Below are 25314 nucleotides of genomic sequence, written 5' to 3' on the forward strand. Positions count from 1 at the left end.
ACAGCCAGGCCACCTTGGAGTTGGGGCAGGGTCACAGAGTGGATGCCCCCCACCCCAGCACCTCCCCGGCCGGGTCCGAGCAGTGATTTGGGGACGGTGGGTGCAGGGTGCCCCCACCCCAGGATGGGCGCTCCTCACTGCTCCTGTCCCCCATCCCTCTGCAGTGCCCCCGCCTGGCTCTACCCACCTCCCAGTTGCTTCCAGTGCTCCCAGTTGCAGCCAGGCCCTGGCCGGGCAACCAGCGGGAGATTAACTGGAGCCACGGTGGGTGCTGCAGGTCAAGGTCAGCCAAGGCCGTGTGCCCGCCGCAGCACCCGCAGCACCCGCAGCACCCACTGCAGCCCGTGGGGGCGCTGGGTGGTCCCAAGGGTGGGCGCAGGGTGCAGCATGCTGCTCTGCGACCCTCTGGGTGCAGCGCGCAACGGGCAGCGTGCAAGGTGAAGCATGCAGCAACGCATAAGCGTGCAACGTACAGCGTGCAACACGCTGCACGCGCGCGTGCGCATGCATGCGCGTGCATGCGGCGCACCGTGCAGCCTGCAGCGTGCAATGTGCAGCGACGTGCAACATGTAAGCTGCAACATGCAGCGTGCAGCGGGCGTGCAACATGCCGCACGCGTGCACAGGTTGCGGCGTGGGAAGTGCAGCACACTGCATGCAGTGCAACGTGCAACATGCACTGTGTAACGGGGGCGTTACGGGCATGTGAGGGGGGTGAAGGGGCCCTGCGTGGAGCCATGCAGGGACGGGGGTGCCCGGTGCACCCTGCAATGCAAACCGGGGGTGCCCGGTGCCGGGGGTAAGGGGTGCTGGTGTACCGGGGGCCGCCGGTGTACCGGGGGGTGCCGGCAGCAGCGCACCCTCCGCTGCGGCCGCGGGGGCGGCAGGTGCGGGCCGGGCGCCCGCCGGACACCCGACACCGAGGGGGCAGCTCCGGGGGGGCCGGAGGGTCTCCCCGTCCCCGGGGGCGGCTCCGGCAGGGCCCGGCCCCCGCCCGGTTCGGAGCCCCCCCCGGTGCCCCCGGAGCCGGGCGGGGCCGGGGGAGGAATAAAAGCCGGTGCCGGCCCCGCTCCCCGCCGCCTGCTCCGCCGGTACCGGCCCGACCCGACCCGCTCCGCCCGCGCTGCTCAAGGTAACCCCGGCCCTGCCGGGATCCCCCGGGACCCTATCGGGATGGACCCCACCGGGACCCCTCCCGGGGACCGACCCCACCGGGACCCCCACCGGGGACCGACCCCACCGGGAGCCCCACCGGGACCGCCTGTAGAGGGACTGGACCCTCCGGGTGACACCAGGGACAAAGTGGGAGCGGACCCTCTGGTCCCACCTGAGCTGCGACCGACTGGACCCTCCGGGACCGGAGCCCACCCGGTACCACCGGGACGGGGTTAGACCAGGTGTCCCGGTGCCACCGGGATCGGGACCCACCAGTACCACCCCAACCGGGACCTCCCGGGACCACTGGGCCCCGCCCGGACCCCCCGGGCTGCGGAGCGGGTCGGGGTCGGTCCCGGTCCCGGTGCCCCTCCCCGCCTCCGGTTGGGTCCTCGGGTCCCTCTGGGCTATAAATAGCCCCGGCCCCGGCCCGGCCAAACATGGCCCGGCCTGGGCTGGCCCCACCCCCCGCCCAGACACCGCCCTGCCACACCCACTGCGGCCCCGCCCACGGGACACGCCCACCATAGCCGCGCCTCTATGAAGACGCCCCCCTCGTCCCGGGGGCAGGTTCGGTAAAGAGCCCCGGGTACCAGTGCCCCCCCGTCCTGTTCCCCCGCCCGCCCCCATATCCCCGTGTCCGTGACGTGCCCCCTGCCATGGCAGGGCTGGGCCCCTGTGCCGTGTCCCCATGGCTGTGCCGTGTCCCCATAGCCATGCCATGCCCCATGGTGTGCCCCCTGCCGTGCCCCATGCGATGGGGTACCCCATGCCTAGGTGTCCTTGCCATGACCCACGCCCCCTCCGGTGCCCCACGCCCCATGCCAGGCCGTGCCCCGTGCTGTGCCCTACACCACACCATGCCCCACGCCGTGCCCCATGCCATGCCATGCCCCACGCCATGTTGTGCCCTGTGCTGTGACCTACGCCGTGCCGTGCCCCACACCGTGCCCCACGCCATGCCATGCCCCACGCCATGTTGTGCCCTGTGCTGTGACCTACGCCGTGCCCCACACCGTGCCCCATGCCATGCCATGCCCCACGCCATGTTGTGCCCTGTGCTGTGACCTACGCCGTGCCGTGCCCTACACCGCGCCGCCCCAGTGCCAGCCCCCTCTCCCCGCAGCACCACCATGCCGTTCAGCAACACCCACAACAAGTACAAGCTGAAGTTCTCAGCGGAGGAGGAGTTCCCCGACCTCTCCAAGCACAACAACCACATGGCCAAGGTCCTCACCCCCGCCCTCTACCAGCGCCTGCGGGACAAGGAGACCCCCAGCGGCTTCACCCTCGATGACGTCATCCAGACTGGCGTTGACAACCCCGGTAGGTGATGGCACAGCATCCCCAGACCCTTGTCCCCAGTGCCATACTGGGAGTCCAGTGCCATATAGAGTCCCCAGTGCCCTGTCCCCAGTGCCATGTCCAGTGCCAGTGCGTGGTCCCCAGTGCCAGACCCCTGTCCCCAGTGCCTTACTGGGAGCTGGTGCCCTGTCCCCTGTGCCATGTGCGGTGCCAGTGCGTGGTCCCCAGTGCCAGACCCCTGTCCCCAGTGCCTTACTGGGTGCCGGTGCCCTGTCCCCAGTGCCACTCCCAGTGCATGGTCCCCAGTGCCAGACCCCTGTCCCCAGTGCCTTACTGGGTGCCGGTGCCCTGTCCCCAGTGCCAGACCCCTGTCCCCAGTGCCTTACTGGGTGCCGGTGCCCTGTCCCCAGTGCCACTCCCAGTGCATGGTCCCCAGTGCCAGACCCCTGTCCCCAGTGCCTTACTGGGTGCCGGTGCCCTGTCCCCAGTGCCACTCCCAGTGCATGGTCCCCAGTGCCAGACCCCTGTCCCCAGTGCCTTACTGGGTGCCGGTGCCCTGTCCCCAGTGCCAGACCCCTGTCCCCAGTGCCTTACTGGGTGCCGGTGCCCTGTCCCCAGTGCCACTCCCAGTGCATGGTCCCCAGTGCCAGACCCCTGTCCCCAGTGCCTTACTGGCTGCCAGTGTCCTGTCCCCAGTGCCATTCCCAGTGCCAGACCCCGTCCCCAGTGCCATACTGGGTGCCAGTGCCCTGTCCCCAGTGCCATGTGTGGTGCCGTGCCCTGCTCCAGGGCCATGCCTCATGACAGCTGGGCCCTGACACCCCCCCAGGCCACCCCTTCATCATGACGGTGGGCTGCGTGGCCGGGACGAGGAGTCTTATGAGGTCTTCAAGGAACTCTTCGACCCAGTGATCCAGGACCGCCACGGTGGCTACAAACCCACCGACAAGCACCGCACCGACCTCAACCATGAGAACCTCAAGGTCCAGGACGCCTGGGTCCCCCCAGGGTGGGGTTTGGCCCAACACCTGGGTCCCTTCTGGGCCATGGGTCCCTCCTGGGGTGGTGGGTGATGGGGGACATTGGGGTGCCAGGACACCTGGGTTCCTCTTGAGCCAAGAGGGTGGGTAGGAGTGGGACTGGGGGGGGGTTTCGCAGGCTGCCAGCCACCCGGGTCCCTCTGAGGTGAGGGGCGCAGGCTGCTGGCCGCCTGGGTCCCACTGACCTTTGGGGCAGGGGGGAGACGACCTGGACCCCAAGTACGTGCTGAGCAGCCGGGTGCGCACGGGGCGCAGCATCAAGGGCTACTCCCTGCCCCCCCACTGCAGCCGGGGAGAACGCCGCGCCATCGAGAAGCTGTCCGTCAACGGTGAGGGGCCTATTTGGGCGTGGTCCTGGGGTGTGGCTTGTTCCGGGGGCGTGGCCTGCCGCAGGGTGTGGGGCTCAGCCTGGGAGGGGGCAGGTTTTGGGCGTGGTCTTTGGGAGTGGTCTGTTGTGGAGGGGGCGTGGCCTGCCGCAGGGTGTGGGGCTCAGCCTGGGAGGGGGCAGGTTTTGGGCGTGGTCTTTGGGTGTGGTCTGTTGTGGAGGGGGCGTGGCCTGTGTGGTCAGGGTGTGGCAAAGCCTGGCATGGTTTGGGTGCGGCTGTTGGGTGTGGATGTGGGTGTGGCATGAACTTGTGGCCACGCCCCTATGTGGGTGTGGAGTTTTGGTGGCAATGGGGCGTGGCATATGGGCGTGGCCGAGGTCTAGGTGTGAAGGGCGTGGCCTGCATGTGGGGGCGTGGCAAAGTGTTGTGGCCATGTGGCAGGTAGCAGGTGTGGTCAGTGGGCGGGGTCTGATGGATGGGGCGTGGCTTGTGGGTGTGTGGGCGTGTCCATGTCCTGACCCCGCCCCACCTGCAGCCCTGAACAGCCTGGAAGGGGAGTTCAAGGGCCGGTACTACCCGCTGAAAGCCATGACGGAGCAGGAGCAGCAGCAGCTTATCGATGACCATTTCCTCTTCGACAAGCCAGTCTCGCCCCTGCTGCTGGCCTCGGGCATGGCCCGCGACTGGCCCGACGCCCGTGGCATCTGGTGGGGCACCCGGGGGGGGCTCCTAGGGAGCAGGGTCCCAGCTGCAGGGAGGGGGGGGATGCTGGGGGCACCCACGTGTTGGGGAACCCTCGTGGAAGGAGAGCAAAGGGGCACCCAAAGAGCAGGGTCCCAACCAGGGGGACTCTGGGGGCACCTGCATGTTGGGGAAACCCAGCTGGGAGAGGAGCAAGGGGAACCCAGAGCGTGGGGTCCCACCTGGGGAAGGATGCTGGGGACAGCCACGTGGTGGGGACCCAGCCTACGAGGGGTGCAAAGGAGCACCCGAAGATCACAATCCCTCCTGGGGGCACCCATGTGTTGGAGTCCCACCTAGGGGTGAGGGACCACCCAGACACCTGGGTCCCACCTAGGGGAAGTGCAAGGGTCACCCACATATTTGTGTCCCACCTCTTGGGGCGGCACATAGGGACCACCTGGATGAACCTGGGGGTGCCTGCACGCCTAGGTCCCTGAGCCACCACTGAGGGGTGTCGTGTGTGTGTGTCGTGTCCCCTGCCCCCCCCGACACCCCCCCCCGCAGGCACAATGACAACAAGACCTTCCTGGTGTGGGTGAACGAGGAGGACCATCTCCGCGTCATCTCCATGGAGAAGGGGGGGAACATGAAGGAGGTGTTCAGGCGCTTCTGCGTTGGCCTCAAGAAGGTGGGTCAGAGCCTGGGGGGGGACGGGGACACAAAGTCATGTCATGGAGGTTCTTGAGGGGGGGACATGGAGGGTCTTGGGGACGTGGAGGGTCTTGGGAGCACTGGGGCTGCAGGGAGCTTTGGGGACACAGGACGACATGGAGGTCTTGGGGACATGGGCACAGTGGGGACATTGGGGTCCGGGGCAGTGGGGGATATTAGGGCCATGGTGGGGACACGGGGATGAGGGCACGCTTTGGGCACATGGGACACTGGGGGCCACAGGGGTGTCCTGGGAGGGTGGTGGCAGTGATGCCCCCAGGCTGGGGGTCAGACTAGTGGCAGGTGGGGACCCAGTCCATTGTGTCCCCCCCACCCAGATTGAGGAGATCTTCAAGAAGGCAGGCCACCCCTTCATGTGGACGGAGCACCTGGGCTACATCCTGACCTGCCCCTCCAACCTGGGGACGGGGCTGCGGGGGGGCGTCCATGTCCGCCTGGCCAAGCTCAGCCAGCACCCCAAGTTCGAGGAGATCCTCAAGCGCCTCCGCCTCCAGAAGCGCGGCACAGGTGGGTACAGGGACGGGACGGGGGGTGGGGATGGGGGCACAGGTTGACACAAGGATGGGGGGGGGACATGGGGATGGGGAACATGGCGCACTGGTGGGCGGGGGTTGCAGAGCTAAGGGGGACACAGGTACATGACACGAGGGGGTGGAATTTGGGGCACTGGGCACAGGTAGATACGGGTGCATGGTGCGCACTGTGGGGTGCTGACACCCCTGTGTCCCCCACCCCCGACCCCCAGGTGGAGTGGACACAGCAGCCGTGGGCGCTGTCTTTGACATCTCCAACGCCGACCGCTTGGGCTTCTCGGAGGTGGAGCAGGTGCAGATGGTGGTGGATGGGGTGAAGCTGATGGTGGAGATGGAGAAGAAACTGGAGCAGAACCAGCCCATCGACGACATGATCCCCGCCCAAAAATAGGGGACCCCCCCCCCTCAGGCACACCCCCCAAGTCCGGCCTCAATAAACGCTGCTGGCCCCCACTGTGAACCCAGGCGTCCAGGCTGGAGGGACACATGCGGGATCCCCCCACTCTGGGGTGCTTCTGCAGCCCCCGCCCCCCCTCCCCGGGCAACTTCACCTTAATTCTGCCCATGCCCCAAGCTCGTGATGGCGGGGGGGGGTCCCCTGGTACTGAGGGGTGCTGACACCAATGGGTCTCCTATCTTTATTTGGGGGTTCTCGTACAGACCAGGGCAGGAATAACTTAAAAATGTGCTGGGGGGGTGGGGGGAAGGGAGGGGGTGACACCAGAGCTCTGGGGCCCAGGGCCGTATTTACAGGCTGTACAGGGCTGGGGGACACAGGGACAATCCCCTAGGGAGGGAGAGGCACGCTCTGGGGGACCCCAGGATGCAGCTACAGCTCTGGGGAGCCAGAGGTGGGGTGGAAGTGGGGATCCAGGGGACTGGAGGTGATGTAGAACCCCATGTCTAGGAGCTGGGGGAACCTCAAGATCCCAAAATTATGTCCCCAAGGTCCCAGACCCCTAGGTCCCAGAGCTGATGTCTCCAAGGTCCCAGAGCTGGTAGTCCCTGGGGTCCTGGAGCCAGTGGACCCCAAGGTCTTGGCACCAATGTCCCCAAGGTCCCAGAGTCCAGGGGTGCTGGGGTCCCAGAGCCAACAGCCCCACAGACAGCCAAGGGGTCACAGAGCCCGCGACACCTGGGGTGGGCCCCAGGGCACCCCGGGTCCCTGAGCTGCCATCAGCGTGTGGCCCCGAGCTGCCGCAAGCCCCCGGGTGCTGGTGCTGATGTCCCCAAGGGGATGCTGGCGCCAAGGAAAGACCCCCGGGTGGGTGCCCCAGATCCAAGGCAGCCCTAGGGGGGCCTGGCTCCTTTCCAGACCCTGCCGGTGCCAGTGCCAGTACAGCTCCCAGGGGCAGGGGGGGTAGTGGTGGTGGTGTCCCAGTGCCGATGCAGCCCCCAGGGTGGGAGCCATAGATCCGGTGCATCCTTGTGGGGGTCCCAGTGTCGATAGAGCCCCGGGTGCTGGATCTGACACACCCTGGGTGGGGTGGGGTGTCCCCGACACCACTGCAGCCCTAGGTGCCGGATCCGGTGCAGCCCGGGGGCTCCCAATGCCGCTGCAGCCCCAGGGTTTGGGGGGAGTCCTGGTGCCAATGCAGCTCCGGGTCCCAGCTCCAGTGCCTCCCCCGGGGAGGGATGCAGCCCTCAAGGCGGGGGTCCCAGCTCCGGCAGGTCCCTAGAGCTGGAGCTGACCGGACACACGTGCCAAGGTGGCACGGAAAGCGCCAGCAGTGCCAGCCAGGCGCCGGAAGAGCACGCCGTGGAGGCCGAGGCGCTGGATCCGGCAAACCTCAGCCTCGAAATGGCAGAAGTGCTCGCTGGGGCCCCGGTCGTGGGTGCAGGAGAGCAGGAAGGGCTGGGGCTGGCGGGCGCGGCAGCCGGCCGAGAGGGTGGCCTGCTGCAGCGCCGCCATCACCGCCTCGGCCGGCCGGGCGCTCGTCACCTTCACATGCCAGGGGCATCGGAGCAGCCGGGGTTCGGCTTCCTTTTGATCCCAAGGTAGATGGCAACTGCAGCAGGGGGAAAGGCAGGCACGGGGTGGGCAGGGGCTATGAGACCCCAGGAAGGGTGGCTATGGCATGGGCTGGGGGCACCTGGGGTGAGCACAGGGGCTATGGGGCACCAGCAGGGGGCACCTGGGGTGAGCATAGGGGCTATGGGGCACCAGGAGGGGTGGCTATGGGGCACCGGCAGGGGGCACCTGGGGTGGGCATGGGGGCTATGAGACCCCAGGAAGGGTGGCTATGGCATGGGCTGGGGGCACCTGGGGTGAGCACAGGGGCTATGGGGCACCAGCAGGGGGCACCTGGGGTGGGCAGAGGGGCTATGGGGCACGAGGAGGGGTAGCTATGGCATGGGCAGGGGGCACCTGGGGTGGGCATGGGGGCTATGAGACCCCAGGAAGGGTGGCTATGGCATGGGCTGGGGGCACCTGGGGTGAGCACAGGGGCTATGGGGCACCAGCAGGGGGCACCTGGGGTGGGCAGAGGGGCTATGGGGCACCAGGAGCGGTGGCTCTGGCATGGGCAGGGGGCACCTGGGGTGGGCATAGGGGCTGGGGGCACCAGGAGCGGTGGCTCTGGCATGGGCAGGGGGCACCTGGGGTGGGCATGAGGGCTATGGGGCACCAGGAGGGGTGGCTATGGCATGGGCAGGGGGCACCAGGGGTGGGCATGGGGGCTATGGGGCACCAGGAGCGGTGGCTATGGCATGGGCAGGGGGCACCGGGGGTGGGCATGGGGGCTATGGGGCACCAGGAGGGGTGGCTATGGCATGGGCAGGGGGCACCTGGGGTGGGCATAGGGGCTATGGGGCACCAGGAAGGGTGGCTATGGCATGGGCAGGGGGCACCTGGGGTGGGCATGGGGGCTATGGCATGGGCAGGGGGCACCAGGGGTGGGCATGGGGGCTACGGGGCACTGTGGGTGGGCATGGAATGGGCAGGAGGCACCGGGGCTGCGTAGAGACTCTGGGGTAGCAAGGGGGGCGTGTCATGGGCAGGGGGCACCAGGGGTGGGTATGGCATGGGCCGGGGGGGGGTATGGGTGCTATGGGACACCGGGGGCAGATATGGCATGATGGGGGCAGGGCTCTGCCCACCCTGGAGAGCACCCGTGGGTTGGGGAGCACCCAGGGGCATCAGCACCCACCTTGTGAGCGCAGGTCCCCCGATTCTCTCAGGTTCGTCTGCGACCCTGGGGAGGGGACACACACGTCAGGGGTCCAGGGGCTCTGCCCACCACAGGCACTGCTAAGTCCCACATCTCCCCCCCACCCTGCGTTTTGCACCATTGTAGTGGCCACCAGCCCCGATTTTGGGGCCATCACCACCAGCCCCATGCCTGAGTTGGGGGTATGGTCCCCATTTTGGGGTCACTGCCCAATTTGGGGGGGCACAGTTGCCAATTTAGGGGACACCATCTGCCGAGGTCATGCCCCTTGGGAGGGGCACCACCCCAGTTTTGGGGCACATACCCCAAGGTCACACCCGTTTTTAGGAGGTACCAACCCCATTTTGGGGTGATCACACACTCCCCACCCCACAAGGTGTGGGGTGTATTTGGGGGGCACCATCCCCAGCTCATGGCACATCACCTCCCTGAAGGTGATGCCCATTTAGAGGGGAGGGCAGCACCCCCAATTTGGGGGGGGGGCACCCCACACCCCCAGATCATGCCTTCTTCCCTCAAAGCTGGGCCCAGTTTGGGGGTGCATCCTGTCCATGGGTGGGGGATGGGACCACCCCCACCAAGCTTACACCCATTTCGGGAGGGCACATCACCCCCATTTCATGAGGGGACATCACACCCACACCACGGTGCCCCCACCCCATGGGGTGGAGCACAGCTGTGCCCCCCTCCACACCCACCCCCCCAAATCCCACAGCAGCAGCAAAGGCTGAGAGGCAGAAAGAGAGAAGGGACAGGAGCGAAGCGAGGCGGGCGCCGGCGGCACCAGGACAGGCACCGGGGTGGGTGCCGGCGGCATGGGGACAAACAGCGATGGTACCAGGATGGGCACCAGTGGCACCAGGACAGGTACCAGCAGAACTGGGACAGGTACGGGGACAAACACTGGCAGCACCGAGACAGGCACCAGGGTGGACACTGGTGGCACCAGAAGGGGCACCAGGACAAACACCGGCGGTACCGGGGTAGACCCCGGCACAAACACCGGCAGTTACTGAGTCATGCACCGGGACAACACCGGCAGCACCGGGACAGGCACCAGTGGCACCGGGACAGGCGCCGGTGACACCGGGCACTTACTGATTTTGGCTCCTGGAGGCGTGGGGGTGCCCGAGACGCACCTATTAGAGCTCTGCCGCTTAGAGGGGTCAAGAGTGACCCTGGAAGAGAGAAGAGGCAGTGAGGAAGGCGAGGGCAGCGCCAGCAGGGCGGGCACGGCGCCCGCGGCCCCCTCACCTGCGGGTCAGCTTGGAGGTCAGCTTGCTGAAGAGGTTGGAGGTGGCCCGCGAGCGGCTCTGGGGCAATGGCAAGGCCTCGGGTGCCAGCGTCGGGGAGGCGGGGGGCCCGTTGGGACCGCCCCCCGTTCGCCGATCCCGCACTTGCCCGCCGTGGAAGGTGCTGCGGACTGTGGTGCCCCGCGCCAGGCGGGCCCGCTCCGAGGAGGCTGCGGCAATGCTGTGGCTGGAGGGTGACGCTGGCGGCACCCGGCCGGCGACAGAGCTGCGGGCAGGGCAAGGAGGGAGGCGTTACGGTGGCGGGCAGATGGGGAAAGGGATAGGACCCCCCCTCCAGGGGTCGCCTGCCACCCTACCTGTTCTCCTTGCCGTTCTGCAGCAGCGAGTGGCGGTCGGTGCCTGGGCGCTCGGTGCAGACGTAGGTGTTCCTGCGTGCCATCACGCTCGAGGGGAGGTTGTTCTGGAAGGCAGCGGGTCCCTGCCGCCATCAGCACTGGGGTAACCCCCTGCCTCAATTCCCCAGTCCCAGGGGGGCCCCACCCTGACTTCTCAGCCCCATGGGCACCTGCACCATGTCCATGTGGCCCCGGGGGGCCTGCACCCTGCTCCCCCCAGCTCCGTGGGTGGCCACAGCCTGCTCCCCAGTCTCACGGGTGCCTGTACTCCCATCTCCCAGCCCCACGGGTGCTCCCCACCCCTGCTCCACCAGCCCCAGGAGCCCCCACCACCCCAGGCCATGCCCCCAGCCCCATGCCCACCGTGTTGATGGCTCCGTCCTTGTGCCGGTCGGGGATCTCAGACTTGTTGGGGTTGTTGGCGCTGCTGACCATGGGGCTAGAGGGGGGCATCCCGCGCCCGCTGCTCACCACGCTGCAGCTGGCCTTGCGGGTGGGCATACGTTCCTCCTTCAGCTCCGCGTCGCCTGCGCTGGTGGGGCTGCGCTTGGGGTGCATGGGCACCGGCGAGGGGCCGCCTGTGGGCAAGGAGGGTCAGGGAAGGGTGCAGGCAGCGGCGGGCAGCCCTGCCTGCTCCCCGCCGGGCACGGCACGGAACAAGGCTCCTGCCCGCTGTGCCGTATGGGGTTTCTGTGGGGCACAGTGGGACCAGCCACCCTTGTAGGATGTGGGAAAAGGTGCCCACCTTGCCCTGCAGCCCATGGGCATGGAGCACACCCTGCTCTGCACCCCACAAGCGTGATGCCCACCCAACCCTGCGGACACAGTGCCCACCCCCAGGGCCAGGCCAGGGGACACGAGATGCTCACAAAAGTCACTGTGCCGCCGCTGCCGGTGGTAGGTGGTGGCACCGCGCTGGCTCTTGCCATGGGAGGATGGCTTGCCGGTGCCGTTGGCTGCCTCGCTGGGTGCCCGCACCCGGGCCAGGGAGAGGCTGCTGCCCGTACGCGATTCGCCTGCCTCCACCTGCGGCCAAAAACGCCCATCACCAGCCCTGCCCAGCATCCCGGGGCAGGGACGGCGGTGCTACCACGTTGTCACCTCACCTCGTTCTTCCTGCCCAGCAGGAGGTAGGTGGCCGTCACCTCGTTGTACTTCTGGTTGCTCAGGGACTCCTTGATCTCCTCCCGGGTGTAGCCCATGCCCACCATCACCTCTGCGGGGAGTGGGGACGGTGAGGGGGCACCGCTGGTCCCTGGGGTGCGGCAGACCCCCGCCCCGGGTTGCCAGATGGCACCGTGCCCTCACCAATGCGCTTGGCGTCTCCAAAGTCCTCCTCGGGCTCTTTGTAGGGCTTCAGCTCGTCGCCCTCATAACCAATGTTGATCCACTTGTCCTTCATGATTTGCTGTGGGGCAGCAGCGGGCGCCAGTGGGGTAACGGGGGTGCCACCAGCAGTAACACGGGTGCCACCGCGGGTGCCACGAGCACATGCCAGGCACAGGGCACCCTCCCCAGCTGGCTTACCCACCCCAATGCAACCCCAAGGTGCTCAGCCCCTGCCAGCAGCTCCAGCCAGGGCACAGCTGGCTGCACCCTGCCCATGCCTGCCTGCCCACGGACACTGCCAGCTTCTAATTAGCCCTGGAGCTAACTCAGCTAATTAAGAGCATCGGGAAGGGGGAGCTGGCCCAGGGGAGCCCACAGGGTGGGCAGCAGGGTCGCTGGGGGACATGCTCCATCGGGGTGGGACAATGCCCATTCGCACTGTGCCGTCCCTGAGCCCTGTGACCCCCCCGTGCACCCCCACAACACCCCTCACCTCCAGGGTGCAGCGCTTGGCCGGGTTCAGGACCAGGAACCGGCGCAGGATGTTCTCGCAGTCGGTAGACATGTAAAAGGGCACCCGGTACTTGCCCCGCAGCACCCGCTCCCGCAGCTCCTGGCCGTGGAGGGGGACATGCACACGTCAGGGTGGGGGCACCCAGGCCCTGGCATGGGGTGGGCACCGTCCCCACCACAGGCACGGGGACAGGAGGGGCACTGTGGCCCTGGACACGGGGAGGGACACAAGCCCAGCGCTGCCCCACAGGCAGGGGCTTGAGACGGGCACCATCCCCAGCTGAGCACGGGGACAGGATGGGACGATCGCCATCCCCAGCCAGGGACAGGTGACAGGAGGGGACGGGGCAGCATCACCTTGAGGTTGTGGCCATCGAAGGGCAGGGAGCCGCTGACCAGGGTGTAGAGGATGACGCCCAAGCTCCAGATGTCGACCTCAGGGCCGTCGTACTTTTTGCCCTGGAAGAGCTCAGGGGCAGCGTAAGGCGGGGACCCGCAGAAGGTGTCCAGCTTGGAGCCCAGCGTGAACTCGTTGCTGAACCCAAAGTCAGCGATCTTGATGTTGGCATCAGCATCCAGCAGCAGGTTCTCTGCCTGCAAGCACCAGGACAGGCACAGGGATGGCAAGCTGGGCACCGTGTCCGGCACAGGACCACCGGGACAGGCACCGCATCAGGCGTAGGGATGCCAGGACGGGGACGCTGGGATGGGCACCATGTCAGGTGTGGGGATGGCAGGCCAGGCACCGCCTCTGGCACAGGGACACCACACAGGGACACTGGGATGGGCACCGTGTCGGGTGTGGGGATGGCAGGACAGGCACCGCCTCTGGCACAGGGACACTGGGACGGGCACCATGTCGGGTGTGGGGATGGCAGGACAGGCACCGCCTCTGGCACAGGGACACCACACAGGGACACTGGGATGGGCACCGTGTCCTGCATGGGGACACCAGGACGGGCACCACATCAGGCACTGGGATGGCAGGATGGGGACGCTGGGCTGGGCACACTCAGGCACAGAGACACCAGGATGAGGATACTGGGACGGGCACCGCATCGGGCACGGAGACACTGGGACGGGCACCCTACCAGGCACCCTATGTGACACAGGAACACCAGGAAGGGCACTGTACAAGTCAGGGGACACCCCGGGACACCCCATGGCCCCTACCAGGGGACACCACAGGGCAGCTGAGTCCCACCTTGAGGTCCCGGTGCACGATGTTTTTCTGGTGGCAGTAGTGAACAGCTGAGACAATCTAGGGATGGAGTGAGTATCAGCAGGGTGTCACCAGTGCCCGCTGTCCCCAGTGCCACTGGTGTCTCCCCCCACAGTGCCCCCCCTCAGCCTCTTGTCCCACCCTGATCGATGCCACAGCCAATGGCCCCAGGGGGGATTGATCCTGCCCACGTGTGGCTGCCACGTGCCAGCCCTCCCCCACGGCCACCCTCCCCCACCACGTCCCCAGCCCCATGCCACCATGGTGCCACATCCCCCAGCCTTGTGCCAGCCCCCCACCATGTCCCCAGCCCCACGCCACCATGGTGCCACATCCCCCAGCCTTGTGCCAGCCCCCCACCACGTCCCCAGCCCCACACCACCATGGTGCCGCATCCCCCAGCCCTGTGCCAGCCCCCCACCATGTCCCCAGCCCCACGCCACTGTGGTGCTGTGTCTCCCCGCCCTGTCCCCCACCCCATGGCACCGCAATGCCATGCCCCCTGCCCTGTGTCAGACCCCCGCTATGTCCCCCACCCCACGCCACCACAGCACCGCATCACCTGACCCCACCCCAGCCCCCCCATGATGTCCCCAACCCTACGCCAGCCCCTCTATGCCAGCCCCAGGCCCTCACCATGTCCTGGTCCCCTCCCAGTGACCCCCACCTGTCTGAACTTGGCACGTGCCTCCTTCTCCTTCATCCTCCCATGGGACACAAGGTAGTCGAACACTTCGCCTGCAGGGACACCCATGGGTGCCTGCGCCCCCCCACCCCGGGCATGGCACCCCCAACCCAACTGCCCCCCAGAAGGTGGGTGCCATGCCCCCCACTAGACCCCTGGGTACACCCCCTAACCCCAGCCCAGCACCCCAGGGTGCACCCAAGTGGGGCATGGCCCCTGAGGGGGTGTGCAGCACCCACAAGGGGGGTCAGGGTGCCCGGGGGTGGGTCTCACCAGCACTGGCATACTCCATCACCAGGTACAGCGTCTTCTCCGTCTCAATGACCTCAAACAGTTTCACTGAGAGGGGGTGGAGGGGTCAGCACGATCACCCCTGGGTGCCCCCTAAACCCCACGGATGCCCCCCTGCCCCCCATGGGGGGCCCACTCACCAATGTTGGGGTGGTTCAGCCCCTTCATAATGCGAACTTCCCGGAAGAGCTGTACAGAGGCAAGGCGTTAGTGCGGGCCTGGGGAACCCCCACTCACCGTGCTTGGGGGGACGCCCCCACCCTGTGCTCTCCCTGGGTGACCCCACCTTCTGGAGGCTGGTGGGGTTCAGCTGCGTCTTGTCGATGATTTTTATGGCCACCTGGGAAGGAACCGGGGGGGTGAGGGAGAAACACGGGGGGTGCAGCACTGGTGGTTACCCCCGGACACCCCGTCACCGCAGGCACCAATCTCCCCCCAGCATCGCAATTCTTCCCCCAGTTGTCCCCAGGTGCCCAGATCCCCCAGGGCCCATCGTAACGCCCCTGGTGGCACTCACTTGCTCCGGACCCCCACTTCTCCCCACAGTTGCCCCCAGCTCCTTCCAATTGCCCCCAGGGCCTCCCAACCTCCCTCCAATTGCCTCCCAGGACACCCCAGCTCACTCCAATTGACCCCTCGGACACACATTTCCCTCCCCAGCTCCCTCCCATCACCCCCAGGGACCCCTCAGGACCCCACAATGCTGCCCTCACCTCGCGGCCGGTGAGGATGTGCCGGGCCAGCTTGACCTTGGCGAAGTTGCCTTTGCCGATGGTGCGCAGCAGGCGGTAGTTGCCGATGTGGGGCTGCTCCTCGGGGCAGGAGGCAATGGAGTTGCGGCAGCGGGCACCCAGCGAGCGGCTGGACCAGGCCGAGCCCTTCTCCGAGCGGCTGCCCCCCAGGCCTGCGAGCTGGGGAGCGGGAGGACAAGTAGCTGAGACCCCCAGATCATCACACCAGCAACACGCACTGCTGATGCCCCCCCAAGTTCATCCCGGGGGGGGGCCCAGGGCTGCTGAGACCCACCCCACCTCATCCCAGGGGGACCCGGGGGCTGCTGAAACACCCCCCCAATCTCGTCCCAGGGTGGGGCCGGGGCTGCTGAGACACCCCCCCACCTTGTCCCAGGGGGCCGGGGCTGCTGCTACCCCTCCCCCACCTCGTCCCGGGTGGCGGGTGGGGCTGCTGTGACCACCCCCCCCACCTCGTCCCGGGTGGGGGGTGGGGCTGCTGTGACCACCCCCCCCACCTCGTCCCGGGGGGAGGCCAGGGCTGCTGAGACACCCCCCCCACCTCGTCCCGGGGGGGGGGGGGCGCGGGGCTGCTGAGACACCCCCCCCCACCTCGTCCCGGGGGGAGGCCGGGGCTGCTGAGACACCCCCCCCACCTCGTCCCGGGGGCCCGGGGCTGCTGAGACACCCCCCCCCCACCTCGTCCCGGGGGGGGGGCCGGGGCTGCTGAGACACCCCCCCCCACCTCGTCCCGGGGAGGTGGCCCTGCAGCACCCAAAAGCCCCCGGGAGGAGACGCTGCCCGGCCGGCGGGGTGGGGACGGATCCGGCCTGACCGGCTCCGGGGCCGCGTCCCGGCCTTGCCCGCAGGTGCCCGGACGCCCGGGGTTCCCCGGCGGTGACGGGCGGGTGCTTCACTGCCCCCGGTGTGTCCCCTGCTTCCCGGCCGTGGGGTCACCCAGCTGATCCCAGTCAAACCAGTAGCCCGCCCCCCCCCCATTCCCCACTTACTCGTGGCCCCAGCACCTGCCCAGTGCGCCCCCCCCCCCCCCACCGCGTACATCTCGCCCCTCCCGGTGGCCCCCCTCCCCCCGTACAAGGCCCGAACCCGCGGTACCGGTCGCCCTCCCCGGTGTCCCCCCGGTACAACCCAGTCCCCCCCACAGTACCGGCCGATCCCTCTCGGTGTCCCCGCCAGTACAAGCCCCAAACCCCAGGTACCAGCAGCCCCCCCGGTACATCTCGCTCCCCCCGGGCCCCCCCCCGGTACCGGCCGCTATCCCCCGGTACAAGCCACCGCCCCCCGCTCACTGTGTCCGCGTTCCGCTCGTTCCCCGCCGCCAGGGCGGAGCGCGAAGACATCCTGACCGGCGGGGCCGGAGCTCGGGGCCGGCGGGGGGAGCTCGGGGCCGGCGGGGGGAGCTCGGGCAGGCCCGGGCCGGGCGCACCGGGCGCACCGGGCGCAGCCGCTACCAGCGGCCCATGTCCGGGCCCGGGCGCACGGAGGCGGAGCCGGGGCCGGGCCGGGCCCGGGCGGGGGAGCCCTAGGGGCGGGCGGCGGCGGGGGCGGCCATGGGCCGGGCCGGGCCGGAACCGGAAGCAGGACAGGGGCTGGGTTGGGCGGGGCCTCGCGGCGCTGGTGGCCGCGCCCCTTAAAGGCGCCGCGCCTCTGCCGGTGCGGGGCTTGCGTGGCGGGGTGACCGGGGATGCGGGACTACTCTGGGGGCGCGGAGTCCATCCAGGGCGGGGGTCACGGAGCACCGGGGGGACAGGGAGACTGGGGGCGGGGGGCGTTGGGAGGGGCGGGGGTCATATCAAGAGTGTCTGTCACGGGGCGCGGGGGTGCGTGGGGGCACGGGCATTCAGGGACCCGGGGGGGACGCGGTGCCGGGCCGGCGGGTCCTAGCCCCGGCGGGGGACCGGCAGTGACACGCGTGGGGCGCGGCGGGGACACGGGGAGGGAACTGCCCCGCCCTTTGCCTTTAAGAGGAGAGTCAGGGCGGTGCCTGATCCCGCCCCCACCAGCGCGATGGCCAATCACGAGTCGCCGGGCGCGGCCGCGGCTCCTTTCTATTGGCTGCGCCGCGGCATGGAGACAGCCCGGCCGCCCCCCCGATGGGGGGCGTAGCCCGCGCCAGCGCGCCTTTCCGATTGGCTGTTATGCTGGCCAATCGGCGGCGTCCGGGGGGCGTTAACCTCTGAGTACCCAGCAGAGGGGTCGCGGTGGCCTGCGGGAACAGGGAAGGGGGGCGGCCGGCCACGCGTGGGTGTCACGTGGTGTCGGGGTCCCCTGTGCCACCCGGGGCTATTGGGGTCCTGTCCCCGTGACACGTGGGGTCCCCCTGTGCTATTGGGGTCCCCCCGTGCTATCGGGGTCCTGCCCCAGTGACACGTGGGGTCCCCCTGTGCTATTGGGGTCCTGTTCCAGTGACACGTGGGGTCCCCCTGCGCTATTGGGGTCCTGTTCCCGTGACACGTGGGGTCCCCCTGTGCTATTGGGGTCCTGTTCCAGTGACACGTGGGGTCCCCCTGCGCTATTGGGGTCCTGTTCCCGTGACACGTGGGGTCCCCCTGTGCTATTGGGGTCCGGTCCCAGTGACACGTGGGGTCCCCCTGCGCTATTGGGGTCCTGTTCCCGTGACACGTGGGGTCCCCCTGTGCTATTGGGGTCCGGTCCCAGTGACTCGTGGGGTCCCCCTGTCCCCCCAGGATCCTGTCCCCATGACATGTGGGGTCCCCTGAGCCAAAAGGGGCCCATCCCCATGACACATGTGGTCCCCTGTGCTGTTGGGGTCCTGTGCCCATGACACATGGGGTCCCCCATGCCATTGGGGTCCTGTCCCTATGCCATGCGCGTGTCCCCCTCTGCCCTCAGGGAACGTGAGGTCCCCTGAGCCATTGGGTTCCCCTTTGCCGTGCTGGGGTCCCATCCTTGTGCCATGTGGGGTCCCATCCCCTGTGCCATAGGGAGGTCCCCCTTTGCCATCAGGGTCTTGTCCTATTCCCGTACTGTGTGGGTTCCCCTGTGCCACCCTGGGTCCCTGCCCCTGTGCCATGCTGGGGGTCCTGTCCCCATGACACACGGGGTCCTCTGTGCCACCGGGGTCCTGTCCCCATGTCCCCAAGTCCCTGTGCCAGGAGGCACCTTGTCCCTGTGCCACTGGGATGCTGTCCTGTGCCATGTGGTTCCCCCCATGCCATGGGGGTCCCATTTCTGTACCAAGCAGGGTCCCATCCCTCTGCCATGCCTGTGTCCCTTTGTGCCATCGGAGTCCTGTCCTCGTGTCATGCTGGGGTCCCCCTGTGCTGTGCAGGTCCCACTGCTGGGCTACGTGGTGTCCTGTGCCACGGGCGTCTTGTCCTGTCCCATGCCCAGGTCCCCCCATGCCACCAGGGTCCCAATCCCGTGCTATCGGGGTCCCCCATGCCCTGTGCAGGGGGTGAGAGCCGTGCAAGGTGGGGTCCCCCCTCATCCGCCCGTTGTCCCTCCTCGTCCCCGGTGACCCAGCGGAACCGGGGCTGACCCTGCCCCGGCGTGGGAGGCCGCACCGGGGAGGCGCTTCCTCAGGAAACCCCCCGGCCGCTGCCCGCCTGGCGCGGCCGCCACTGCCACAGCACCCGGTGTCACCGCCACGGCACCGCCTGTGTCCGCTGCCTGGGGTACGTGTGTCACAAGGGCCCTGCCTGCCTGCAGGCACCCACCGGCCCGGGGGTGCCTGCTGGGCACAGGCATGCTCCTGGGGGGTCGCATGGAGGGGTGGGCATGCTGGCAGGGTGTGGGTGCCCACAGGGGTGGGCGTGCGATGGTTTGCTCACTCATGGGGCGTGCGTGGAGCTCATGGGGCGTGTAGCGAGGAGTTCGCATGCTTGTGGGGGTGTGGGTGCTCATGGGGGGTGCACAGAGGGGTGTGTAAGCTCGCAGGCTGTGCACAAGGGGGTTGCACGCTCGCAGAGGTGCGGGTGCTCACGTGGGGTGCACAGGGTGATTTGCACACTCACGGGATTTGCACACTGGGTGCTTGGTGCTGATGCCCAGTGCCAACCCTGCTGCTAGGTGCCACCTAGTGGGGGGGTCAGGGTGCCTCCCCGGGTCACAGCTACCCTTTGGGTGCTAGCCTGGGTGCCTGGTGCTGCCCCACAGGCCATGCCACTGCTGAAGAAAACACCCAAGGAGGAGGAGGAGGATGGAGACCCCTTCGCTGCCAGTCCTGAGAGCCGCTACCGCCGCCGGGCCACCCTGGAGCGCCTGGTGGGTCTGGCACCCTTCGGCCGCGCCCGCCGCCCCCCGCCCAAAGACGGGGATGGGGATGGTGGCCGGGCACGGCGGCGGTCAGAGGATTTCGGGCTGTTACGGCGGCTGCCAGGGTGGCGCAAGGCCAGCGTGGAGGCGCTGGCGGAGAGGCCAGTCCCCAAGCGCAGCTCGCTGCTGCGGCTGGCCTTGGGGACACGGGGACGGCGGGGGTCCGCAGGCGAGCACCCGCCGATGGTAGAGAGCGACGGGGTGTCCGATGGGGACCAGGACGGAGGGGGACAGTGGCAGGAGGGGCGCAGAAAGGCCAGGGAGCCACTCTCAGGTGAGAGCGGACGGAGGGCGTGGGGGTGGTGTGGGGGGGACGTGTGAGCATGGGGATGTGAGACATGGACATGGGATGTGTGGGCTTGGGGCCATGGGGATGGGGCCATGGGAACATAAGAGGACATGGGGGACCATGGAACACAGGGCATGGGCACGGGGCCATGGGGACACAGGAGGACGTGGGACATGGAGGAACATTGGCACAGGGGTGGTGGGACATGGGGACATGGGGGCCTGGGACATCGTGAGATGGGGATGTGCGCTGTGGGCCATGGGTGGCCTCGGGTGCCATCAGAGCACCCATGGGTGCCCCTTCCACCACAGTGCTGGAGATCCTGGAGCTGATCCAGCGGCGGGAGCTGGTGGCAGCTGACGAGCAGATCATTGCGCTGGAGGCGGAGTGCGTGGCCTCGTCCCCGTCCCCCGTCCCCGCAGCGGAGCGGCAGGCTCGGGACGTGGCGCTGCTCTACGAGGCGCTCCTGGCGCAGCTTTGGGCGGTGGTGGGTGAAGCGGTGCCTGCCAGGCGCCCCTACCCAGCCTTGCGCTCGGTGATCCGCGTGCTGGAGCAGGAGGAGGCGGCCGATCGCCAGTACCCACCGGGCACCCCAGGGCGCCCACGCGCCCTCCGGCGCCGCTGGCAGGAGGCAGTGGGACGGGCGGCGAGCGAGAGGTTGGCGCAGGTGGCACCCGCCACTGGCTTGGGTGCCCGGTTGGTAGCGTTGGCGGCTCAGTTGGTGGACGACCTGGGGGCCGTGCGGTGCCACGTGGCACCTGCTTATCCCCCCGAGTATGGCGCCTTCGGGGTCTATGCCCGCGGGTACCACCGGGCGCTGGCGCAGCAGCTGGGTGCGCTGGCGCAGAGAACCCTCACCGTGCCCGACCTCTACCTGCTGCTCGACTGGAACAGCAACAGCTACGCCAGGTGAGACCCCCTCCGGCACCTGCTGTCACTCACGGGGTCCCACAGCATCCGCACCCCCGCCACGCTGGGCACCCTGTGCCACTGAGTGCCACCCTCTGCCACACTGGGCAGCCCCAGGGCTGTTGTCTGGGCAGTGGTGTGTGCTGGGCACCCCAGTGCCACCCTGGGTGGGCACTGTGAGGTCCCTGTGCCCGCAGGGAGGTGCTGGGGCACCCTGAGGTGGGGGCCCTGCTGCAGGCACAGGCGCTGGGGCCCCTCCTGCCCCCCGAGACCCAGCGCAGCCTTGAGAGCTCCTGCATTGCTGCTGTCAAGGTATGGGCACCGTGGCGGGCACAGGGACGGGCAAGGGATGAGGACTGGGATGGAAGCATGATGTGGCACTGGCACTGGCACTGGCACTGGGATGGGCAACGGGATGGGCATATGATGGGCGCTACGGTGGCACTGGGCTGGGAATACAGAGAGCACTGTGGTGGCACTGGAATGGGCACCCTGGTGGCACTGGGATGGGCACCGTGGTGGCACTGGGCTGGGAACACATAGGGCACCATGGTGGCACTGGGATGGGCACCATAGTGGCACTGGGATGGGCACCGTGGTGGCACTGGGCTGGGAACACAGAGGGCACCGTGGTGGCACTGGAATGGGCACCCTGGTGGCACTGGAATGGGCACCCTGGTGGCACTGGGATGGGAACACAGAGGGCACCGTGGTGGCACTGGAATGGGCACCCTGGTGGCACTGGAATGGGCACCCTGGTGGCACTGGGATGGGCACCGTGGTGGCACTGGGCTGGGAACACAGAGGGCACCGTGGTGGCACTGGGATGGGCACCATGGTGGCACTGGGATGGGCACCGTGGTGGCACTGGGCTGGGAACACAGAGGGCACCGTGGTGGCACTGGAATGGGCACCCTGGTGGCACTGGGATGGGCACCGTGGTGTCACTGGGCTGGGAACACAGAGGGCACCGTGGTGGCACTGGGATGGGCACCGTGGTGGCACTGGGCTGGGAACACAGAGGACACCCTGGTGGCACTGGAATGGGCACCCTGGTGGCACTGGGATGGGCACCGTGGTGGCACTGGGCTGGGAACACAGAGGACACCCTGGTGGCACTGGAATGGGCACCCTGGTGGCACTGGGATGGGCACCGTGGTGGCACTGGGCTGGGAACACAGAGGGCACTCTGGGGGCACTTGGAAGGGCACCGGGATGGTCCCAGGGCTGGGGGCTGGCAGGGCACACTGCGCCCTGCCATCCCCACGCCTGCTGTCCCCACACCCGGTGTCCCCACGCCCACGGTGCCTGGTGCCAGGCGAAGGTGGAGGTGGCGGTGGCACAGGAGCTGCAGCTCAGCGAGGACACGTGGGCAGAGGAGGTTTCCAGCCAGGACCTGCAGGAGGGACTGGCCACCCGCATCACTGGGGTATGGTCACAGCACCCACCGGGCACCTGCACCTGCGGGGCCCCTGCTTTGTCCCCTGGGCCCATCCCCTGGGGACCCAGGGCTCTGTGGGGTGACCCACAGCCCCACAGGGGTGCTGGGGTGGCTGGGCACCCCAGAGAGATGCCAGGGTGCCCGGGTACTTGATAGGCACACCAAGGTGCCAAGGTACCCCAAAGGGACACCAGGGTACCCGGGTACCCCATAAGGGATGCCAGGGTGCCCCAAGGGGACAGTGTTGTGGCTGATACGCATGGGGATGTGCCAGGGTGGTGGCCGTGCCCCCGGGGGACAGCGGGCTGGTGGCCGTGTCCCCACCCCCAGCGGTGCCTGTGCCCACAGCTGCTGCAGGAGCATGTGGACCAAGCCCCCCAGATCACCCCCGAGTTTGGCATGGAGATGGCACACAGTCTCCTGGGCGTGCTGGTGGCCTTCCTGCACAGGTGGGCATGGGGACACCGGGGGAAAAGGGGGGGACAGGGGGCTGGGCCTGGGCACGTGGGGGACAGGGAATGGGCACGGGGACACGGGCACCACAGGGGGGCAGGAGCCACAGGGCACAGGACAGAGCTGGGATGGCCATGGGGGGCATGAGGGAGTGTGTCCCCTGGGGGCTGGGGTCCCCTAGGTGCCAGCGCAGGTGACCTGTGTGGGTGCCCTCAGTTTTCAGCGGAAGGTGGAGCGGTTCCTGGAGTCCCCCAGCGAAGCCACCCCACCTGACAGTGCCACCGGCCGGGCCATTGCGCTTGTCAACTGCGGCCCCCCCTTCAGGTGAGGGCACCCTGAGCCCCTCCCTCCCCAGGTCCCCAGGGTGCTCAGGGTCCCCGGCAGAACCCACTGACCTCCCCATGGCAGGACCTTTGCTGAGCACCTGGCGCAGTTTGGGCACCCAGAGAGCGAGGAGCCCCGGCGCCAGGCCCACGCCGCCCTGGACAAGGTGACCCGCCTCTGCAACCACGTCCTCACCCAGCGCCTCTTCGAGGACCTCAAGGTGCCCACGCGGTGCGGGACAGCCTGGGGAGGGGGCAGCCAGCGAGGTGCACCAGGGTGCTGGGCAGGGTGTCCGTCGATTGGGTGCTGAGCCAGGCTGATGCCCATGGGTGCAATGCTCTGGGTGGCCTCCCACCCCCCAGGCAGCACCTGGGGTGCCACCCACGGGTGCTGGGACAGGTGACTACCCTAGCTGCTCCCCCCCCCAGCCCTACTTCAACAAGCTGATGAAGCGCAAGTGGCTGACGAGCTCCGACGCCTTCGACACCATCGTGATGCTCATCACCAGCTTCACGCAGAAGCTGCGCCCGCTGCGCCCTGAGCCCTACCAGGTGGGTGCCAGGTTTGGTGCTGCAGGGTGGCCGCCGTCACCAGCGGCTGCTGCTGACCTTTGTGCCGTAGGTGCTGGTGAGTGAGGTGCACCGGCGGGTGCTCATCGAGTACGTGCGGCCGCTGCTGCAGGTGCGCTTGGTCTGCACCTCTGCCAAGATGCGTGCCCGGGTGGCTGCTCGCCTCGGGGATGAAGCCCGCCAGCTCCGCGAGCTCTTCAGCCGCTTGGTGAGACCCCCATCCCCTCCCCAGCACCCTCGGGTTCTCCTTGGGTGGGGGCAACGGCACTTAGGTCCCCTGTGCTGGCAGGATTCGGCCTCGCCCTGGCTGGATTCGGTGGTGCCGCGGTTGAGGGAGCTGCTGGTGCTGGAGGACACGGCGGCACTGCAGATGGAGGTGGGCGTCCTGGTGAGGGACTTCCCTGACGTCCGGTGAGTGCTGGCACCTGGCAGTGGCCCCAGGGGGATGGCGGTGGGGTGGCATGGCCAGGCGGGACACCATGGCCCCATAGGGACAAGAGTGGGGTGAAACACGTTCCCATAGCCACCGTAGCAGGGTGGCATGGCCAGGCGAGATGCCACCTCCCCGCAGGGACAGGGGCAGGACATGGTGTCCCCACGGGGACCAAAGTGGGGTGACAGGACGCCGCGTCCGTCCTTCCCGGCAGCCTCCGCCCCGCTGCCGGTCCCTCCTGGCCGCCCGCCGGGAAGCGGCTGCGGCCCGGTGCCAAGTCCCCTCCCCGTCCCCCAGTCCCCCGGGGGCCGGTGGCACGCGCGGGCCCAGCAGGACGCCGCCACTTCAGGGGCTTTAAATAGAACCGGTCCTGGCTGCAGCTGGCACTAGTTAAACCTGGGACCAGGATTTGCTCCAGGGCTGGGTGTATTGCTGCACCCCAAAGGTGCATGCGCGCATCACTGAGCCCCAGGGCTGGGTGCAATGCTGCACCCCGAAGGTGGGTGCATGCCTTGCCCTGAGCTGGGTGCAGCACTGTGCCCGGAGTCCAGGTGCATGCCTCTCCCAGGGGAGCGGGGTGCCCAGCAGCGGGTGTCCCCGTCCCCTGAGCGTCCCCGTCCCACAGGCAGAAGCACGTGGCAGCGGTGCTGGATGTGCGAGGGCTGCGGAGTCAGGCAGCACGGCAGGAGATTCTGGGGGTGGTGCAGGACCTGGAGCAGAGCGAGGCCGAGCCAGGGCTGCCGCGCCAACGCGCCTTCTTCTCCGAGCTGGCCGTGGCCCGTGAGGTGCGATGCCTGCCCTTCCACCTGCCGCGCCTGGCGCACCTCTCCCGCCTCTGCCTGTGCTGCCCGCACCCCCAGCGCCCTGGTCAGGCGCGGGTCTGAGCGCTTGCATCCACAGGTGGGTGCAGCAAGGCGCCCTGGGGCTGGGTGCGCGCTTCCACCAGGGATGGGTGCATCGCTGCACCCCAAATCTGGGTCCTTGCCTCCCCCAGTGCAGGGGGCAATGCTGCGCCCCAAAGCTGGGTGCAATGCTGCAGCCCGGATCTGGGTGCTTGCTTCCCCCAGGGCTGGGTCATCAGCGCACTCCAAAGCTGGGTGCAACGCTGCACTGCTGATCCGGGACATGCCTCCCCCAAAGCGGGGTGCATTGTGCTGGCCTGGGCCTGGGCGGGCTGCGCTGCCCCAGGTCGGGGCCCCCCCGGGACTGTGTATAAATGGTGTCAGTGCTGTA

At 68.4% G+C, this 25314-nt stretch overlaps 3 protein-coding genes across 6 annotated transcripts; 2 read left to right on the forward strand and 1 right to left on the reverse strand.

The window, feature by feature from the left end:
• The first annotated feature begins 988 nt into the window (after nt 1-988).
• On the forward strand, nt 989-6235 carry CKM (creatine kinase, M-type). The gene is given in 9 exon segments (XM_075076347.1): nt 989-1132; nt 2282-2481; nt 3290-3322; nt 3325-3443; nt 3697-3829; nt 4362-4533; nt 5075-5198; nt 5560-5749; nt 5988-6235. Coding segments are annotated over 8 exon segments (1143 nt in total). The 5' UTR covers nt 989-1132; nt 2282-2288; the 3' UTR covers nt 6167-6235.
• A 164-nt stretch (nt 6236-6399) lies between these two features.
• On the reverse strand, nt 6400-16973 carry MARK4 (microtubule affinity regulating kinase 4). Of its 4 annotated transcripts, none has more exons than XM_075076340.1 (18): nt 16675-16973; nt 15347-15544; nt 14920-14973; nt 14774-14822; nt 14616-14681; nt 14325-14395; nt 13640-13696; nt 12793-13029; nt 12416-12535; nt 11902-12001; nt 11700-11809; nt 11463-11619; nt 10957-11171; nt 10555-10658; nt 10200-10463; nt 10044-10123; nt 8925-8969; nt 6400-7784 (listed from the first exon to the last, which is right to left on the reverse strand). In XM_075076340.1, the coding sequence occupies exons 1-18, from the start codon at nt 16723-16725 to the stop codon at nt 7720-7722; spliced, it is 2043 nt and encodes a 680-aa protein (XP_074932441.1). In that variant the 5' UTR covers nt 16726-16973; the 3' UTR covers nt 6400-7719. The 4 variants fall into 4 exon arrangements, with proteins under 4 accessions (XP_074932441.1, XP_074932440.1, XP_074932439.1 ...); XM_075076339.1 differs by having other exon boundaries at nt 10555-10676; XM_075076338.1 differs by lacking the exon at nt 10044-10123.
• A 1966-nt stretch (nt 16974-18939) lies between these two features.
• On the forward strand, nt 18940-25314 carry EXOC3L2 (exocyst complex component 3 like 2). The gene is made up of 12 exons (XM_075076336.1): nt 18940-19023; nt 19505-19937; nt 20264-20861; nt 21059-21173; nt 22180-22290; nt 22651-22751; nt 22972-23079; nt 23164-23299; nt 23508-23630; nt 23701-23856; nt 23938-24059; nt 24707-25314. Exons 2-12 carry the CDS (start codon nt 19508-19510, stop codon nt 24963-24965), a joined length of 2259 nt encoding a protein of 752 aa, XP_074932437.1. The 5' UTR covers nt 18940-19023; nt 19505-19507; the 3' UTR covers nt 24966-25314.

Source organism: Phalacrocorax aristotelis, chromosome 30 (genome assembly GCF_949628215.1).
Source record: "Phalacrocorax aristotelis chromosome 30, bGulAri2.1, whole genome shotgun sequence".
In the NCBI taxonomy this organism is placed as follows: domain Eukaryota; kingdom Metazoa; phylum Chordata; class Aves; order Suliformes; family Phalacrocoracidae; genus Phalacrocorax; species Phalacrocorax aristotelis.

Excerpts from the sequence above, each read along its gene's own strand:
- MARK4 (XM_075076337.1), bottom strand. The coding sequence starts at position 16,725 with ATGTCTTCGCGCTCCGCCCTGGCGGCGGGGAACGAGCGGAACGCGGAC. Across the intron at positions 14,396-14,615 it reads GATGGAGTATGCCAGTGCTG|GCGAAGTGTTCGACTACCTT; the intron begins GTGAGACCCACC and ends GTGTCCCTGCAG. Across the intron at positions 11,810-11,901 it reads TGGAGACGCCAAGCGCATTG|AGGTGATGGTGGGCATGGGC; the intron begins GTGAGGGCACGG and ends CACTCCCCGCAG.
- EXOC3L2 (XM_075076336.1), top strand. The coding sequence starts at position 19,508 with ATGCCACTGCTGAAGAAAACACCCAAGGAGGAGGAGGAGGATGGAGAC. Across the intron at positions 21,174-22,179 it reads CCTGCATTGCTGCTGTCAAG|GCGAAGGTGGAGGTGGCGGT; the intron begins GTATGGGCACCG and ends GCCTGGTGCCAG. Across the intron at positions 22,291-22,650 it reads TGGCCACCCGCATCACTGGG|CTGCTGCAGGAGCATGTGGA; the intron begins GTATGGTCACAG and ends CTGTGCCCACAG.